Below are 21,198 nucleotides of genomic sequence, written 5' to 3'. Positions count from 1 at the left end.
GTTGATCATATTTCTCTTCTGACACTGGTGAGGAATCAACATAGAAGGAACCAGATACTGTTTTTGATAGCTAGACATTGGAGCTGTAACTAATCTCTTATTCATACTAAAGAAGCCTAGATAAATAGCTGTAAATCTAACAGTTTTCATCTTTTCTAATATTTCATCCATCTCTACATTAAATAAACCTTCCCCTTCAAAAGGAAGGTCTTCTGATCCTTATCTTTGTCTCATAAGGTGCACCGACTGAGCCATGCATGCCTCCTTAGAAATGATGGCTCAAGCTATTTACCGTAGCTGAACCATCTGAGGAGTCAAATGCTGCCCTGAGTTAGTGTTTGGCAACATTCTGCCCTTCCATGAGTAGAGCATTCACTAATCTCTTTAGCTTCTGTGGTAGTGTATTTAGGAATTAAAATCTTTCCCTACAGATGGTATTGGTATCTTGCTATGAGTACCTCATAATTTGAAATACATGTGGCTAAAGTAGTAGAAGAAAACATTTTCCTCCCAAAAGCATCTAGTCTTTTCCCTTTGTTGTCAGATGGATTGGAGTGCAGCGGAGCACCTTTGACATCTGTAAAGCTGCTTCTGCTACTAATTAATTTGGAGACAGGTGGATAAGGAACACAGCCAGACCATCCTCAGGAAATTAGTACAATTTATCAGCCTTTTTTCAATTAAGGTTAGATGATGAAGAATTTTCTAGACTCTCTTTGCTGGTTGACACAATCCTTCCAATAATGGAAGTATAACCTTTTGTCTAGAAGCTGCTCCAAGAATATGAAAAATTGGATGAGATTTCTCAATTGAAACTGAGGGAATAGCCAATCTCTTTCCTTTATGATCCATTAACTCACAAAATGCCACTGCATCTTCTGAAGGTGATGAAGCTGACTTACCTCCCACATTTTTATCTGGGGATGTCATTGCTACCCAGTCTGGATCCGACTCCTACAACCCCATTAATTCCTCCTCTTCTGCCAAAAAATCCTTTCCTGCTATAAGAGTTAGCAGGGCTCACAGATTTTATCAGAGCCCTAGCCTTTTGTAGAAAAGTTACTCCAGAGGTAAGAAGCAGGAATGGGGACAAAATGGAGATGATGCAGCTGCCTTTTATAGTCTTTTGCCATGTGGCTTGTACTTCCTTTGTCCTAAACACAGGCTTTACACCACATGGCATGGAAGCCTTAGAGTCCTCTGTCCACAGGCATACCACATGCCTTGCTGACTCATAAGGTGTCTTCCCTGGTTCCTTTCAACGAGGCATCAAAGTGGCTAGGCAATGCTGATGCCAGTCTGTGTGGGGGTGTCACCCAGAAACACACCACAAGTTTGGAAATACAGATATACCCTACACATCTATAAATCATAATACAAAGGTGATACAAACGTATAAACAAGATCATAATACTTGGCAAATTATAACATTTTTGCAGATACCTCATATGGCATATCTGGTCAGATTTCTTGCAATTTTATAATATTGGCATTATGATATTGTTAACATGTCCAACATATTCCACATAGTGTAACACCTTTAAATTCAGTTGCTGTACCTTGTCTCTGTACCCACTTGAAGAAGCCCTATTCCCATAAGCTGGGAATTCTTGATAAAGAACGAGAGAAAGCCACTGAGGCCATTGCAGCCAATCTAGTATTTGCCAATCATGCCAAGACCCCATGTTTAGATCTGGATGCATATATATCTTTGTATGAATCAGAGGAATGCAGATATCTCTGTCCATAATACTCCTTCTGCTGGTCCAATCTACAAATCAAATTTCTTTCTCTGATCCCAAGCTGTGCTCAGTTCAGACAGAACCAGAGACAGCAATACCCTGGGCTGAAAAGGGAAATTGGAGAAAAATTCTTCTCTGGGGATCCAGAAAGAGTTCTTGGTGGTGGAGGAAGAGGGGAAATTTTAAAATCCTCTAAATGTCCTTTTCCTTCTGAAGACAAAAAAATTGAGTCTGTTGGAGTACATCCTTTTCTTGCTCCATTAATTCAACTGACTCATTGCCTGGCAGAACTGAGATCAGATTCAATCTATGAATTTGTGCCTGAACTATTATCCACTGTGGTGCTATGCTATCAGCAATCAGTTCTGTAGTATTCCCTCATCTCACCAATTCCTTAAATCTCTTTTCTGGAACTTGCTCATCCAGATCAGAGAAGAACTGATCTAAGGAAGAAGGTTTCCTCACGTTCCTAAGGGGATGTATATTGCGACTCGGCTCCTTAAATGTATCTTGTAAAGATACATTTTTCACCTGTGGATTGGCTCTTTTAAAAAGAGACCGACACCACACAGGGATAATTACCTACATCTGGCTTGGCAGCAGCCTTTATTAAGAGGATTAACTCTAGATGGAGGCTGACACCTTAGAGGTTCTCTTTTTATAGACCTTGTCACTGGACCTCTTAGAATTTGATGAAGATAATTTATCTTTCTTCTCAGTGGACCTCTCTAGAGCATATGATGGTCTATGGATTTTCCTAGGACCTTGTCCTCTGCCAGTTCCAGATGATTTCACCAACAATGCCTCTTAACATAATTGCTTGGAATCTGTTGTGTCTTTCTTGCTCTCCATGTAAGTATAGCACAAACTTGGAGGGCAAATGCACTTCACCTAAACATGACTGGCACCTGTCATGTGTATCACATCAGGACCACTACTGGACAAGATATACCTCTTTTGAAATCATGTTTCTTCTTTGGTTCCATTACATATTAGCTAACTATAATATTAAACAACCTATAATACTACAGACATCTCATAATTAAGATTTAAATTAGTTAATTATCATGGATCTGGAAGGATTCCAGAGCTCCACACAAGAAGTTCATCTGGTTGAATTTAGAAGGAACTGAAGCATCTTGAGTGCCATGCCCCTTTTATACCCTTGCCCTGGAACGCTCCACGTTCTTGGAGGAGGAAAGAGATGAGGGAGGCACAGGAGTGCTCCAATGGCTATTGCTAGTTAAAGCTCTACTATTCAAGCTGCACTAGTCTGGAGCATCCCATGAGTGGAAATATGCAGAGGACACTTGAAGGAGCCCAGGGCCCTGCAGCCCCTGGGACTCCTGTGTTCCGCGTGGCGCTGCCTGGGGGGGTGCGGCTTCCCTGCTCGCTTGTTCCCTCCCTCCTCCGGCCACCCTCCCCCAGCCCCCTCCCGGTGGCACTCCTCCTGCCGTGCCCCCAATGGCAGCTCCCAGAATTGTGGCCATGGGGGCGGTGCTGCGCTGCACAGAGCCACCTGCACACTCCCTGCACCGAACAGGAGCTGCCCTAGGTAAGTGCTCTGTACCTCCTGCCTGCTCCAGCCCTGAGCCTCCTCCCGCACCCCACCTTGAGTGCCTTCCCATACCCTAACTCCCTCCCAGACCCCACACCCCTACCCTGAGCCCCCTCCCAGACCCTAACTCCCTTCCAGACCCACATCCCACCCTGAGCACTCTCCTGCACCCTAACCCTAATCCAGACCTTCAAATCATTGTATCACAGTGTTAAACCAAGATTTTCAGAAATAATGAAGCATATTCAATCACATTGCTCTCATTAAAAATATTAATAATTTTTGAGAGAGCAAAAAGGTTTTTTGTACCATTAATAAATAAAATACAATAAACATTTTAAAAATATTGTTTATTTCATCTCTATCTCATCCTTTTTTAATTTCTATTTTTTGTATGTTTCATAATGTACATTATATATTAGTATAGTACTACTGTACATGTATATAATTTATACAAAAATAAATACACATATATTGGGGCTGCCTGCTCAAAAATTTTTTACTGATAGGGGTGCGCGATCAAAAAAGTTTGGAGACCACTGCCCTAGAGACATAGGAGAATACGGTAGCTTTGCTTAGGAATCTTTCCAGTAATGGGAATGTTAGTGTTCATGTTCCTGCTTTAAGCTGGGCTTAGAACTGAGCCATCAGCCCGGTTAGACAGCAACCAGTGAGTTCCAGGATTCAATTTGCTGTGGAATTGTGCTATTTAATGATAATGCTTGCAAGCCCCCATGGTTGTCAAAATAACCTACAAACTGGACTGAAGGTGAACTGATACAGAGCTGTCTTCCTGAGGCAGCCTGAAACAATGGTTGCTCCATACACCTCAGTGCATCATTGACTCAGTTTGACATGTCAACTCTGTCAGTGCTGGTCATTTAAGCCAAAACATCCAGCTGCAACCCCAAACTGCATCCTGTGCCTTTGCAGGTACCAGAACCCAATCTGCTAAATCCTCCTCCCAAAACTCCTACAGTCTAGTTCTCTTTTGTCTGTACAGACGTCTGCAGTACTTCAAAAACTGCAAAGGTAGAGACTGAGATGGGTCAAAAGGGAGCAGGCTCTGAGTCTCTGGCAGTAAGGGCGAGGTTGGTTATTAAGAGTAGAAGGGTGCATGTTATGAAGTGGATAGAAGCTTTTCAGCTGGGATGTATTCCTGGCAGGGATGTGACTGCCTTCTCTGGGTACCTTCCTTCAGGGTGCATTCAGCCCAGCCCCACTGGCACATACATGGAGGCTGGTGGGCTCCGTGGTGAAAAGGGTTACGCTGTGTGCTCCTCCCCCAGGTTTGACCGGCTCTTGGTTTCTCATTCCTCAAGCCAGCTGAAGATGAGGGCTCAGCAGAGCCACCGCACTCCACGCCAGAGGCCAGGGTTAGCCTGGCTGTGCTCCACTGGGACACCTAGCTGGCCTGTCAAGGCAACATGAACTAGGTCCTCCCATGTGGGAGGAGAATTGTAGCAATCTGGGGTCTGTGTAATGAGAGGGGGAAGGGCAAAAGGAGGCCTCAGGAAGGTGCAAGTTGGGCTCCCCAGTATTGCCAGTAGCTGCATGGATCATTGAGGAGAACAAAACAATCAAGGGCCAAACAGTGTCCATCCAAGGTGAAAAGTGCCTGCTGCTGAAATGTTACCCTAGCGATGGACAAGGAGAACTGTGGGGGCAGCTCACGGATCATGGACCAGACCAATCTGAACAGGAGTGGCCTCTAATGCACACCTGCCACAGTGAGCCTGCCCTTCACATACCGTAGCTGTTGTGCAAACGCAGTCTGATCCGGATTCAGATCCCCGAGCAGCATTGCTCCCCAATAGACCAGCCAGTGTTAGGAAATGGAAGGTACTGCAGCGAGCCGTGCTTGTTTTGAGAGTCTCCTGGCTGAAGCCTGTAAAAATCCATCTTCCTGGATTTAGTCTTATAGAAACTATTGAGTTATTTTTCTTCAGAAGCTTGCAAATTAGGGAAACAAACTGTGTTAATGACCTGATAAGGACGGATTTGGATGCTTTCCCAAGGAACAGCAATGCACATGAAGCGTATGTTTGAGTTTGGGTGTTCAGCATGGATTGGAGCAATCTCTTGCATGCGCCTGCACCCCCATTCATCCCACCCGCATCGCTCTGGAAAGCAAATTGTTTCCTTTCAGGCTTTTCACAACTGTGCAGAAATGAAGGACTGGAGAATGCTTGTAAATAAGGAGTGCAACAGGGGTGGGGTGCTGATGATTGCAGGCTGGGTTAACATGAGCATGCATTGCCACTCCTGGCTTCGAGGATTGACTGTTTCTGATACTGAGCCTGTTGGCCTGGCTCATTCACATCATAGGTGCATTTCCCAGCCCAGACTGGAGGTGGTGGGATCACGCTGTGCGGCACTGCTTGGGTTTGACTTTCAGCTCCTTTTTGCATTGAACAGGTGGGAGTGCTCTCTGCTACACTGCCCCAAGCTATGAGACTGACAGCTCAAGGCCAGTGGAGTTATGATGTGTTGACAGTTCTTTAATCTGCCAAGGGAGAGAATGAGGCCTAGTGGTACAGAGCAGAGGAATGGGAATCAGGAGACCTGTTGCCTTTATGACCTAGGGCAGGTCATTCCCTGTTTGGTGCCTTGGTTTCCCTTGAACAATGGGGATGATAGCTCAGTGGTTTAAGCATTGGCCTGCTAAACCCAGGATTGTGAGTTCAATCCTTGAGGGGGGCCCATTTGGGGATTGGTCTACTTGAGCAGGGGGTTGGACTAGATGATCTCTTGAAGTCCCTTCCAACCCTAATATTCTATGAGAATATTTGCTTTCTTCCAATCTTCTGGCACTTATCCAGAGTTCCAAGACTTATTGAAAAAAATCAACATTGATGTTCAAGAGAGCTCCTGAGCCAGCTTTTTTAAGTCTTGGATGGAAGTTAACTGGACCGGTTGATGTAAAAATGTGCTCTTGTCCATCTTCCAGTTGAGAGTAAAGGCTCACACAAGGACAGACTCATTCTGGATGTAATGCATGGCTGCGCAGATGGTGTTGACAGAAGGGCTTTGTCTTCCTCAACCATGGGATGCACATACCATGAAGGAGGACTGCTGGGAAAAGATGAGGTGTACCTGATGAAAGGGAAGGGCATTTTCCAACTTTCCAACTCAGTGAGTGCTTTAACTAGGTTCAAAGGGGGAAGCTGACAAAAGCCCTGCAGATAAGTATAAAAAGGGCCATAGAAGCAACAAGAGAGAATACAGTGGGGAATCTGCTAAACGTCTTCAATATCTATACACATGCTCAAAGGCTATGGGGAATAAACAGGAAGAACAGGAAGTCTGGACAAAGCATTTATACAAGAAATATCCAAAACACAAGACCTGGTAGTAATGGGGGACTTTAACTATCCAAACATCTGTTGGAAATGTAATACAATAAAGCATAAGATGTACAATAAGTTCATGGAACATGCTGGGGAAGCTTCTTGTTTCAGAAGGTGGAGAAAGTAACCAGGGAGGCAAACATTTTAGATTTGATTCTGACTAACACAGAGGAATTAGTTGCAATTTGAGTGAAAGTGATCATGAATTGACGACTTTCATGATTCTAAGGAAAGGAAAGAACGAGAGCATCAGAATAAAGGACACTGGACTTCACAAAAGCAGACTTACAACTGGTAGGTAGCCCCTATGTGAACAAAATCTAAGGAGAAAAGGAGATGAGGAGAGCTAGTAGTTTCTGGAAGACACAATATAAAAAGGCACACAAGCAAACTATCTCAATGTAAAGGAAAGATAAGAATAATAAGAAGCCAGTGTGGCTGCATCAGAAACTTTTTAATTAAATGAAAATCAAACAGGAGTCCTACAAAAAGTGGACAAATTGCTAAAGGTAAATACAAATTGTAAGATGAGTACAAAAGAATAGTGCAAGCATATAGGGGCAACATCAGACAGGCACAAAATGAGTGACACCTAGCAAGAGCCATAAAAGGCAATAAGAAGAGGTTCTATAAATACATTAGGAGCAAGAAGGATGAAGGAAAGTGTAGATTCACTACTTATTGGAGAAGAGGAGCTTATAATGGACACAAAGAAGGCTGAGGTGTTTCATGCCCATTTTGCTTCAGTGTTCACTAAATGTTAATTGTGACCAGATGTTTAACATTATTAATATTGAAAACAAGAGAGAAGAGATGCAAGACAGAATAGGAAAAAACAAGTTAAAGAATATTTAGATAAAAGTTAGATGTATTCAAGTCAGCAGAACCTGACAAAGTTCTTTTTAAGGTGCTTAGGGGCTAGCTGAAACTATCTCAGAACCACTAGCTATTATCTTTGAGAACTCATGGAGGATGGGTGAGATCCCAGAGGGCTGGAGAAGAGCAAACACAGTACCTACCTTTAAAAGGGAGAACAAAGAGGAGCCAAGGAATTACAGACCAGTCAGCCTAACTTAGATACCTGGAAAGATACTAGAACAGATTATTAATCAATTTGTAAACCCAGGAAAATAATAAGGATATAAGGAATAGCCAGCATGAACATCAAAAACAAGTAATGCCAGACCAACCCAACTTCCTTCTTTGATAGAAGACATGATATTTCTTGATTTAGAATCATAGATTATTAGGGTTGGAAAGGATCTCAGGAGATCTAGTCCAACCCCCTGCTCAAAGCAAGGGTAATCCCCAAATTGCCTTCTCAAGGACTGAACTCACAACCCTAGAGTTAGCAGGCTAATGCTCAAACTGCTGAGCTATCCCTCCACACAAGGCTATTGAAACAGGCCCACATGAGATCATAAGCAAACTAAGGAAATGTAGTCTAGATGAAAATAGTATAAAGGGGAATGCAAACCTGTTGAAAGACCATAGTCAAAGCAGTTATCAATGGTTTACTGTCAAACTGGGAGGAAATATTTAGTGGGCTCTAGCTGAGGTATGTCCTGGGTCCAGTACTACAAAATGGGGAATAACTGATTAGACAACAGTAATATTCTAGGGTGTATTAACAGGAGAATTGTACATAAAACACTGGAGGCAATTATTCTGCTCTATTTTACATTGATGAGGCCTCAGCTGGAAAACAGTCCAGTTTTTGGTGCCACACTTTATTCTCCATGTCCATTGAAGGTAGAATAAGTAGTAGTAATCAGCTTGATCTGCAGCAAAGGAGATTTAGGTTAGATATTAAGGGGGGTGGGGGACTATAAGGATAGCTACATACTGGAACAGGATACCAAGGGAGATTGTAGAATTACTGTGATGGAGGATTTTTAAGAACTAGTTAGGCAAACACCTGCCAGGGATGGTATATTTGGTCCTGCATCAGCACGGGGAGCTGGACTAGATGATCTCTTAAGGTTTCTTTCAGCCCTATATTTCTATAATTTGGTCATTTCCCTCCTTAAAAAAAGCACATCCTCCTTTCAATACCATTTTATTTTATACCCACAGGCATTACAGAAGAGATTCTCTCAATGCTTTTGCTTTTACCCATTCCAAAGACATTCATTCCTCCCTGTCCACCTCCGAGGTTTTTTTTCCCTACGTACAGTAACTCCTCACTTAAAGTCATCCTGGTTAATGTTGTTACATTGCTGATCAACTAGAGAACATGCTCATTTAAAGTTGTGCAATGCTCTCTTATAACGTTGTTTGGCAGCCGCCTGCTTTGTCCACTGCTTGCGGAAAGAGCAGCCCGTTGCTGCTAGCTCATGGAGGCTTGGAACCAGGGTGGACCAGCTGCCCCCATATCAGCTCCCCTAAGTTCCCTGTGTGGCAGATGGCCAGCAGGCTATCAATTGCTGGAAATTCAGCTGTCCCTCCTTCCACTGCCATGTGCTGCTCCTGCCCTCTGCCTTGGAGCTGCTCTCAGAAGCCTCCTGCTTGCTATGCGGGGGGATGGGGAGGGAAGAGGGCTAATGTCAGGATGCTCCCCTCCCCTCTGTTCACCCCATCTCTATAGAGCGGTGGGGGGGGGCGACACAACAGGGCTCAGGACAGAAGGAGCTTGCTTGCTTGCAGCAGCTGCTGTCTCAACTTGCTCATCTACTTGAAAGGGCAGTGTACTTAGAGTGGCGTCAGCGTACTTAAAGGGGAAATGTGCAACTCTCTCTCTCACAGGGCGCGTGTCTCTGTCTGTGTGTCATGCTCTCTCCCCTCACTCCATTTCTGCTGTCTTGTAGAGTGTGAGGCTACATTAACAACATGTTAACCCTTGAGGGCTCACCCAAGTGTTAGTTCATCATTTAGCAGTAAGGCATTCCCTGGGAAATATCCCACCCTCTGACTCCAGCACCTCAAGCAAGCTTCACAATTGTCATTGCTGTGTATAGTATTCAATTTTTTGTTTAAAACTTATACACACTCACACACACACCCTTCTCTACATCGATATAATGCTATCCTTGGGAGTCAAAAAATCTTACCGCTTTATAGGTGAAACATTGTTATATTGAACTTGCTTTGATCCACTGGAGTGCGCAGCCCCGCCTCCCCGGAGCACTGCTTTACCACATTATATCCAAATTCATGTTAAACCTCATTATATCGAGGTAGCAGTGTGTGTGTGTATATATATATCTTTTGTCTGGTGAAAAAAATTTCTCTGGACCCTAACCCCCGCCCCGCCCCCCCATTTACATTAATTCTTATGGGGAAATTGGATTTGCTTAACATCATTTCACTTAAAGTTGCATTTTTTCAGGAACATAACTACAACGTTAAGCAAGGAGTTAGTGTAGTTTAATATCAGTATTTATTTGCTTGTACAATATTAACATCACTATTTAAACACGCTATATCTAGAACTAGCTGCTGCTGCTAAATTAGAAGGTGTTTTTCTGAAGTCTTCTAGTGCACAGTATCTGGTCTGTCCAGTATCAATTCTACAAGCATGATTTAAATATTTTGTCCTGTTGTTAATCTATGCAACCAGTTAACCACCTGTGGAAGGGTCTACTATTTGCATAGTAACTGAAGTCTCAAAAAGATGATGGAAGCGAATAATGGACTCATGAAGTTTCATACAATCCTCTTACACCCAGATAACGTTGCACCCTTAGACTGAAAACCACTTCCAAAAAATATACATAAACTATTTTAAGTGTTAATCCTTATTTTGAAGCCCTTCGTTAACACTGTGGGGTTTGCTTTATTTTAGTGTAAGTACCAATGAGTAGGGTAGAATTGATTGTGTCTTAACTTTACTGGGCAATTTTAAATGTAGGACAAGGCTGAACCTTATGTGAGCATCCTTTAACTTCAAAGGACATGAGAAAAATCCCAGACTGTCCGTAGAACAAGAAAGGCAAACTTTCAAGGACAGATACATATTTCTAATACTAAAATCCAAAAAGTGGCAGTAAAACTGACTAGACACAACTCTAACAGAAACATTAATGATCAGTTACCTCTGATCCATAATTCAGATGGTTTTCTACAGCAGTTGAACAAAATCTAATTGAGGCTTCAGAAAGTAAAAGCATCAGTATTGGTAAATATTTTCCCAGCCAGAAAAGCAAGCATTGTGCATTTATCAGATATAATTTTAGATGCAATTCTGAAATGATTTCTTCCAATTTCTCCCTCAAGGAGATGGAAAGGGGTCGGGGGAAGGCATAAAGGAGTGGTGCATCCCATATTATGAGGAATGCATCTCCCATAGAGCAGAGTCCCAGTCCTGCTCTGGAACAGAAGTGAGGGAAGTGGGTGTTGTGCTGTGTGGCAAAAAAGTCTATGGTGGGGTATCCCCATCAACTGAAGAAGGGCTGAACTGCTTGCATGACCAGTTTTGTGATTATGGGAGAACCTCCTGCTCATTGGGTCCGTGGTGGTATTCTAGTGTCCAAGGAGAGACACTGCTGAAATGACTGCGTTGGATACACCAGTTTCACAATTTGGTGATTGCCTCTGAGCATAAAGAGTGGGACCTCTTGATGTAATACATGCAGGTGAGATTGTCTGGTGTGTCTGTAATGGTACAATGTTTGAGTAGAGGGAAGAAATGGCAGGTGGTGTGGACCGCACGTAATTCTAGGGGATTGAGGTGGAGAGTAGATTCGGTTAATGATCATCTGCCGCGTATTGTGTGATCATGGAGATGCGCTCCCCAACCGATTAGAGAAGCGTTGGTTGTTAGAATCATGGTCAGTGTTGGTTGGAGGAAAGGAACTTCAATACAGATCTTGTTGGGCTGTGTCCACCAAAGTACTGAATCCTTGACTCTCACTGGCTTGGATAAGAGCTTGTGGAGGCTGTGTTTGTGGGGGAGATAACTGTACAGAACCATGCCTGAAGACATTGCATGTGTAGTCTTACATGCCTGACCATGAAAGTGGCTGCTGCCATGTGGCCTAGAAGTTGGAGGCACATTCTAGCAGAGATCTGGGGGTAGATCCAAACATTGGATACCAAATCTACTATAACTGAGAATCTGTGAGGTGGTAGGAAGGCTCTGGCTTGCATAGCATCCAACTGTAAGCTGATGAATTCCAGTTGTACCGGCACTGAAGTAGACTTTTCTAGGTTCACAAGGAGGCCTAGCTTTGTAAACAGGTCTATTGTTGTGTGGACAGCTTGGAAAGCATCAATCTTGGATGGGGCCTTGAGGAAACAGTTGTCCAAGTATGGAAAAATGACGACTCCTTTTTTCCTAAAGGTAGGCAGCGACTACTGCAAGGATCCTGGAGAACACCTGAGGTGCAGTGGATAGTCCGAAAGGCAGCACCTTGTACTGCTAATAGTTGTTGCTCATGACAAATTGGAGAAATCACCTGTGGGCAGGGTGTACTTTAATAAGAAAATATGCTTCCAGTGCTGGGATACTAGTGGAGAGGGTGACCTTCTTGAAGCATTTCAGTTTGACAAACTTGTTTAAATTGCAAAGGTCCAGGATGTCACTAGCCACCAGAATTCTTATGGACCAAGAAATAGTGGCAGTAGAAGGCCTGTCCCACGTGCTGGGAAGGGACCAATTCTATAGCTCTGTCGCAGATGATGATTTATTTCTCCCATAGAATGGAACTGTAATAGGGGTCCCTGAAAAGGGATGGGGGGGGGGTGGCAGGGCAGGATGGATTATCCTTCCTTGATTATCTCTAGAACCCACTTCTCCAAGGTGATTAGTCTCCAAGATGGGAAAAACTGAGCTAGTCAGTCACCAAACTGGTGGAATGTTTAAAATGGAGGGAATGACTGAAATAGGGGGAGGCTTCTCGGGGCTTCCACCACACCTTCAAAATTGTTGTTTTGGTGGGGATACCTAACAGGTAGTGAGCTGTCTACGTTTGGTAGGAGGCCTTTGCCTGGAGAAGGGAGAAGTGTAGGTCTCTGGCTTTCCTCCCTGGAAGGGTTCCTAAACTATGCCCTGTACATGGCCCAAGGGTCCCAATATGGCCAGTGTGGAGGGAATGGAACATGTGGTTGCATCCATGGTGGCTCATGCCAAGATTATGGACCAGCTATGGAGTGTGAGGATGAGGTGGTTTGATTTGCCTGGTAGATGAGGGAGCAATAGAGCCCCTCCTTTTCCTCCTCATTGCTAGGTAAGGAAGGTGCCATCCTTGGCGGAGAAAGGGAGGAGTGGTGAGAGTCCAGAGAGGAGGGTGAAAGTATGGGGAGGTCACGTCAAAGAAGTGGAGACTGAGGAGTGTCAGATACCAGCCAGTCTTAAGGGTATCTATGGTCTTGTGGAGGGGAAAAAGCATTATCAGTGCCAGGGTATGACTCAGTGTTGAAGGGAGGGTGCATTTCCCTGAAGTGTCTGTCAGTTTTGGAAAAGACGCCAGTGCTCGCATCTTTATCGGTGCCATAGTTCCTGAAGTAAGCCTGTCTTGTTTCCCAGAGCTGGGAAATGGTGCCGATGATGACCAGTTAGGATCGCTAATCTCTTCATGTTGGTACCAGAGGTACCCAGACAGGCCCTAGAGCTGTAGTCCACTGGCAGACAATGCAACAGACCAACTCAGGGATAGTGTTCTAGTGGACTGTACCTCAAAGTGTGAGGAAGGAGCCTGTTTCTTTTCATCCGAGTGAGAAAGAGAAGACTCTCTTTGAGTGATGTTGGGACTGAGGATTGGCAGATGACCTGCAGAGCGTGAGGGCCTCTCTGGGGGAGAGTCTGGGCCCAGGTCTGTTGCCGCTCACAGCAATTTCTCTCCAAGTAGAAGTTTTAATCTCTCAGTCTTTTCTGGCTTTGGGTTTCAGGCCAAGGCAGTAGGAAGACTTTTGTGGGACATATCCCTCTTTCAGGCAGCAAATGCACTGTGGGTGGCCTCTGTTACCGGGAGGGGGCCCTGTAAGAAACACACCTCTTAAACCCAGGGGATCCAGGCATAAATGTGAATGAAAAAGCTTCCTAAGCAGGAATGGTGGGAAATGGAAACCAAACCTATGAAATAAACTAAAGTTAAAAAAAATATATAAAAAAATTATATACATATATACACACACATATAAATGTGTCGTCTTTGTTATCTAACTACACTATACTAACAGGTAAGGCACTGTTTAGTAAAGGAATAGGAGAAGTGGGCTCTGCTGCAGATTCTGGCCCAGACTAAAGGCAGTAGAGAAGGAACTGGGGGCAGTCAGACCGCACAGTGTTTTTTGTATGTCCCACTCACACTGCGGGGTGGGGAGATGGGGGTGGGGGAAAGAGTTCACATGTGCCAACCAACAGGCACTGCTGATGAAGATCTCCTGTCCCCAGTGCAAGGGATGCTGCCACACCTATAAGTGGAGCACTCAGGGACATTGCTCTAAGAAGAGCTACGGTACTTTTCTTCTTAACATATTTTGTTCTTAAATCCACATGACCACCATGGAGCTTCTTTTTTAACTCAAGTTCTGAGGTAAATTTAGCTATTAAAGTGAGTAATATACCCCTTTATAAGGAATCCACATATGCTGCAAATGAATTATAAGAATTTGCTTGGCACTACTGGAAGGCCACTGAGGCTAAAAGTTAGATGTGGATTATGCACAAAACTAACTCCTTTCTGCCCTCAACCCCATGCCAGACACTTTTTATCCACCCATCTGCATATACCATACTCAATACTTTGTTCAAGGAAAAAAAGCTGTTGGTGAAGGAAAAGTGATCATATTAACCTAAAATATTCTACTATTAGTGCAAGAGTATTGAGGGAAAGTGTTTTTAGAAGTTAAATACGCCATTGTACAAATTCTCTCCTTCCTCACACTGTGCCATAAAGGTGGTTCTCAACCAGGGATTCGTAGCATGTGCACATGAGAGAGAGACAGAGAGAAAGAGCGGGTTTCAGGGGACTGCCAAGCAGGGCCAGTGTTAAGACTCACGGGGCCCAGGGCAGAAAGCCAAAGCTGTACCACATGGGGATGAAATCCCCAGGCTGCAGTTGAAATCTGAGCAATGTAGCTTCGTAGGGCCCCCTGGGCCATGATGCCCCAGGCAATTCCCTACTTGTTATCCCCTAACACTGGCCCTGGCTTTTATATACAGAAAGACAGTTGTGGCACAGCTAGGCCATGGAGTTTTTATAGCATGTTAGGGGGGGCCTCAAGGAAAAAGGTTGAGAAACACTGCCGTAAAATGAACAAGAGTACTTGTGGCACCTTAGTCTCTAAGGTGCCACAAGTACTCCTGTTCGTTATACAGATACAGACTAACACGGCTGCTACTCTGAAACCTGCCGTATAATATGGGCCAGTAACTTGGCTGCTGTCTTCCCCAAAGGTGATTGTATTTTGCTGGTGTAGAGTAGAAAAGCACTCTGGGTTGACCAGCACTATACATTAAAATTAACTTCCACTAACAGTGCCCTTTTAAGATATTAGTTACCAGCATAAAAATACCCTGTGTGTTATCCTCCTTGGATGTACTCTATGTATGTTTACTCAGAAAATGTGGTTCTGTCTTCCTTAGCCAAGTGGAAATATGCTGACATGCATTAAGCTTCTGCATGTTATCTTATAAACATCATCTGAATGTCAGATGATGACTGCATATATACCCATACGATTATGAATTGTCACTGGCAGTTGCACCATTTGAACTTCTTTGGAACGCTAACGTGTGGTGAATGGGTCCCATGTGCATTTACCAAGCAGGCTGTGCATACAAAATTAGCAGATAAGTTTATGATTTCGAAATTGAAAACTACCAAAAAAATTCAAATCTAAGTGAAGCTTCTCATTTTTTAATACTAGTTTGTCCCTTATAATGAAATACAATATTGTTATAAAAAATATAAGAAATACTACTCTGTACCATAAGTTATTTCTTTTAAAATATGTGCATTTAAAACTAAATTTGTTTTGGACAAAATTTAAATGAGACCTAGATTTCTCCTACTACAAGGAACAGTATTAACTACTAAAATTATTTGTGTTATCAGTGCTTTCTTATAAAGATATAGAAATCAATACTAAATGTGAAGTTATACGCAACATCTACATACACTCCAGCTATACCTAAATGAGGTCTTCACTCAAATGTTCCGGACAGTAAAGTTGAGGAAGGAAGGAACTGCATTACTCCTGAAGGACAATTGAGGCAGGAAAAGTTTTTCTCCATTGTCTTTTTAATCCACTCTAGAAGGCAATCTACAGTAAATGGATTTCAGGGACAGCAAGCCTTTAGCACCATGCATTACTATCTAACAGGGAAAGTACAGGCTCTGGGAGCAAAGGATTAATAAATAACATTTCTTTCAAAGTGGGCATTGTTCTAGTTTGGAAAGTACACTTGCACTTTGTTTCCATATCAGTCTCCGGTTCAGTGTATTTATTAATATTCCTTTTAATCTCAAATTCTGAGTTGTCACAAAATGTGAAGTGGAATCTATTTGCCTTTCAGGCAAATAAGAGTTGAAGCCAGTGCAAATGTAAGCATTCCATTAAAGCAGCAAATTTCAGTATGACAAATTGTTTATTGACCTGTGAAAGTCTATGGGAGTCTCCATATCCATTCAGTCCCAAATTTTTTTGGGGGGTGGGGAGTGGGATGGTGCTTTGGGGAGAGAAAGAGAAGGTGTAGGAGAAGAGACAGCATTTATGTGCTCTAAATGATACGTAGCTAATATTAAGACTAGTGGTCAGTCAAGAGCAAAACTGGTTTCTCAGGCCATGTCTACACTACCAGCTAAATTGGCACTGCTGTGATCAATGCAGTGGTGTCCATTTAGCAGGTCTGGTGAAAACGCTAAATTGATGGGAGAGGACTCTCCTCTGGATGTCTGCACTCTACATCCTTGAGAGGCGGAAGCTGTGTCGATGGGAGAGAATCTCCCATTGACATAATGCAGCGTAGACACCGCTGTAAATAGACCTAAGTTACATCAACTAGCGTAATTTAGATCGATTTACAGCATTCATGTAAACCAGCTTCAGATTTGTCCCCATTATTGTATTAATATAGCTTAAGTTACTCTGCACAGTGCCAGTTAAACTGAGCTACTAGAGCTAAACAGCTATGTAGGTATGAGCAGAGATTAACAGAAAATACAGATAGGAAGAGCGTGTAGGGAAATAAAGTTGCAGATTCTTCTGTAGCACAATTCAAGTTTATTTCATTCATTCATTCTTGCAACAAACTTAAAAACACAGTATCATTTAGCATTCTGATGTCCATTAACCATGATAACTATAAACCCAACTGTGTCAAACTAACTACACTGGTGAAAAGAGGAAGTTAAATATCAAAATGCACAAAGCATTAATTTTCTTCCATCACTGCGTAGAAAGATATGATTGTTTCTTCATTTACAAAATATAATTAAGACAGTTTATTTTGCAATTTTGCATGCAACACTGCAATTGCTTGAACTAGGACACTCCACTCTTACCAGCCTCTTCTACAGACAAACTAATGCATTCAATATTGTATTAAAGGAGGAGGAAGCTCAATTTAAATCTCAAGCATTTATTTTAAATAGGGAAGAGGAGCAGAGGATGTAAAATCCAAGATACATTTTAGTTTAAAACGTTCAAGCCAAATTTGAAAGGGAGAACAATAAAAACTATGTGGATTTCCAAATGTATGCATTTCCAGTTGGCTTTGACAAGATATTTAAGTTTTTGTGTTTGACTGTTCTACAGTTTCCTGTGCGTAAAAGAATTTACAGTTTGACAACTTCACCCATCGAAGGGCTAGAGAGAGAGAAACAGGTAGCCAGGCAATTTCTCACATAATGTGATGAAAAGGAAGTGAATGAACAAACCTATTGTCCATGCACAAAACAGAAAGATTAAAGTGTAATATTTCTTAAAACCTGGACAAAAATGACAACCCTTTATGTAATGCAAAAAGCAAACAAGTTTTTCTTCTTTAGTAAAAACATACATTTAAATATCATCCTTTAACTATTCTGGCAAAGTGGCTTGGATTCATATTATAATCAAATTAAATTAACACTCTTGTCTTGTTAGTGTGTTTGCAGGTTTTGTTTTTTTTTAATGTGAAACAGGTCAAGAAAAATGCAAGTGTTTACATAATTGTAGGAAATGAAGACTAAATAGCCTCCACTGTACCACCAGAAGAACTAGTATAAAGAAGGTTCAAATGATCCAGTGCTACAATTATGATCACTTAGTAGGAGGCGGAGAGGCTAAGGCAAAGAGAAAAGGACAACAGGAGGTTATCTTATGGCCAGATACACAATTTGTTGACACTACTCACTACAAACTTGAAATTTTTAAAAAAAGATCTCAAATTGCAGTTTTCTGGACTAGTTTATTTTAATATCATAAATAGAAACTAGTTTAAGCCAACATAGAACTAATTACTTCAGTGATATCTTACAGAAAGTCAGAATTTGTATTCAGAGTCCACACTATCATAATGAGACGATAGTCCAGCATTGACTAGAGAGATTACAGAGTTTTTATTTAAAGACTTAATAAAAAACAGTTAGTCAAATGTGCTCATTTATTTACCAGTTACTTGGTGATTGATCACAGTTTTAAAAACATATTTAATCTTTCCACTCTTTGCCATCCATACCTCCCATAAATCCAAGAAACCCATCAATAAATGGCTCATTAGTTTCTCATTGGCCAGAATGACTGTCTTTCTGATTTTTTTATCCTGTGGGGATGCTGCATATAACTAACTCGGTTTGTTCTCATTTTACATTCTAAATACAGGGTTGTTTATAATTGAAGTACATTCAATTTTATGCAACATGGTTAAAACATGAACTCAAAATGTCTCAGTATATATTTATCTGGATGGCAATCACCAAATACTATATTGCTCACTCTCCTGATATCACGTCAATTCCAGACATGAGAAATCAAGATAAGATTTGCTTGTTTTGTTTAAACATATTCTTCATTAAACATGATGCACCTTTTTTGCATGTTACAATAATGCCTGAAAGCTGCATATACTGACATCCCAAAGGTAAATATATTTTTATATAATGTATGCCTTTTTAAAAAAAAAGGTACTGTGAATTGTTTGAGTGAGCTGGTATGTGTCTAATGCAAATTAAAGATGAAAATCAAAAGCTCAGATTTTCATGGGAGGAATGGAGTGGGAATCCTTTGTTACAATCTTACCTGCTTCCATTAGTTATCAGTTCTACTGCTGTAATATTTACTGATATGTTAACTTCCAGATGAAATTTAAATATATTTGCAGAATCATACATGCTTTAGGAATGTAGCAGGAGTTTCAGAAGCAGTCTATTGCTCTCCATGAACTCATGACATTAAAAAAGCGCCTTTTCAGCCAGTTTATGAGGAATCTTGGGAAATTCATTGGGGGTGAGGGGGTGACATCTTACCTTTTCTCTGGTGGTAGTTACAGATTTCAGTGAAACTGTATTTAAGTATTCCTTTTCCTGACAGTAGAATATAGAAAGCTCTTCATATAACTATTTTTTGAAACTATAGCAAAAAACATTTAGCAACTTTGATATTTGTTTCTAGTGAGAACATCTAAATAACTACCAGCAGCACTAAGTTTAAATCATTTAAAGGTAGCAGAGAAATTCTTCTTGCGTACCAGAGGGCCTGGAGCTTTCACCATATGTGCCTATATCGTTTACATTGACATGGAAAATGAGGAAATTCCAACTGACAACCCAAAAGGGTAAACTGCACAGACATTTCTTATCAGACCCCAAAATATTACAAGTTAGATTGGTCAGCTCCGGACTAGAACACATGGGGGGTGGGAAAAGAGGGAAATCCCAAAGTTCAAGACCTTGGCAGGTCTTTTGGAATAGAACAAGGTCTTGCCTAAACTGATCTTTCCTGATTTACAAGGAGTCAAAAAAGGTTAGTGTAGTATCTGATTAGTCAAGGTGGCGATAGCTCCTTTAACTAGTATCAGAAGTCTTCAGAAGTTCAACATATGCTTTAAAGCAGAAGGATATAGCTCTCAAGAGATAAGCAATCCAACTACCTCAATTACTACATTTTAGATCATGGCAGACACTAAGAGCATTGGACTACTGCCTCTTAGTTAGCGTTTTAGAGTACTTAATACAGTACTTTTGTCTAAATTGATCTTTCAACACAAAACTTAATAGAACTAACCAGGGAGGCATACAACCAAATTTTTAAGTGCATGTTCTTTCTCCCTCCTGCGGAAGTTTGTTTTCGCTAGACATGGAAAAGAGATTGTGCATTAAACAAATCCTGAAGGACACTGATTATATAGATTTCCATTCTCTCCAAACAGATTATCTTTCTGATAGAGACCCTTAGTTAGTTTGATTCATTGAGAATTCTCCTCCCCCCAAAGTATTTAGCTGAAGAAGCTGGAAGATATAGAGTGACAGACAGGCAGCAGTGTGAGGCCACAGAAAAGACATTAGTTATATCAGTCCATCTGTCACTGAAGAAGAGCTTTGATTGCCTGGTTGTCAGTGGCTTCAAAGGCAGTTAGTCCATCTGGGCCTTTCACAGTCTTATCAGCACCCTGTAAAAACATGAGAAGATTTGTCACTTAATAAAGGAGTTTGCATCTTGGTATCGGCAGTTTCTTGTGAAGGGGTTCTGGCATACTAGTAATTACTCACACTGGAGAACTCACTAAAACTGTTCACAAATTTCCTTTACATGCTGCATATTTCTCAGTTAGAAACCACAAGCCACTTAGTTTCATAGCTAAATATAGTCAATCTTTTCATTTTGAAGTACATTGAATTTGCGCTAGTATACAAAAATGGTTGCCACTCCACTTTGAATGATACAGAGTGCTGCAGAAAGGTCACATTACAACTATTTTATGAATTACAGTACATACTATTTACTAACATAGCCCATTAGATATCAGAAATTGGATGAAAAACAGTGTATTTCATTATGCATTCTCTTTGTTTGTTCACATACTTGCTATGATGCAAAGTTCAATAAGTCACTATAGTTCCCCAATTTCTATGAATTAGTAATGTTCTCCTACATTCTCAAAAATGATACAAACATCTTCAAAAAGCCTACTAAGATACAATGCAGGGGAATCAATTAAACAAGATAAAAGTTAGTAAGAAATACCGTCCACCATCATATCAAAATTCTCAAGAAGCCTGCTCACCAGTATGTTCCCCTAATTTCGAAATATTAGGTCATTAATGATGGCCAAATGAGTTTTACAAGACCCAATGCAGCTTACTATTTAAATAATGTAAAATTAAGTAAGTACTGAAATTTGGATGACAGAGGCTTTACGACCCAGTCTTCCACAATGTTCTAGGAAATGGAAACAAAGCTAATGAATGGTACTACGTGGTTTTGATGTATAAGACCCAAACGTATCACAGTACAGAGTTTTCATCTGGTCAGTCCTAAACTACAGGAATATGAATAGGCTGTTCCACACTGCAATTCAGTGTTATTACTCATCTCACTTCCCCACCCCACTTTCTTTCCAAGATTGTCCAATTTTCCTTCCCCTATGTTATGTCATGGCAGTAGGTGTTCATTCAATAGTTTG

At 41.6% G+C, this 21,198-nt stretch overlaps 1 protein-coding gene across 1 annotated transcript in view; it reads right to left on the bottom strand.

Annotated features, from left to right (window-relative positions):
• Positions 1-16,794: 16,794 nt before the first annotated feature.
• The window catches only part of MTPN (myotrophin), a 61,708-nt gene continuing 57,304 nt past the window's right edge, over positions 16,795-21,198 (bottom strand). Inside the window, exon 4 of the mRNA XM_050919101.1 lies at positions 16,795-20,184. Within this exon, the coding sequence (XP_050775058.1) occupies positions 20,098-20,184 (87 nt within the window). The 3' untranslated portion in view covers positions 16,795-20,097. The remainder of the gene's footprint in view (positions 20,185-21,198) is intronic.

This window comes from Gopherus flavomarginatus, chromosome 1, assembly GCF_025201925.1.
Source record: "Gopherus flavomarginatus isolate rGopFla2 chromosome 1, rGopFla2.mat.asm, whole genome shotgun sequence".
NCBI lineage: Eukaryota > Metazoa > Chordata > Testudines > Testudinidae > Gopherus > Gopherus flavomarginatus.
The sequence above is the reverse complement of the archived record's forward strand: the minus strand, read 5'-3'. Positions and strand labels throughout refer to the sequence as shown.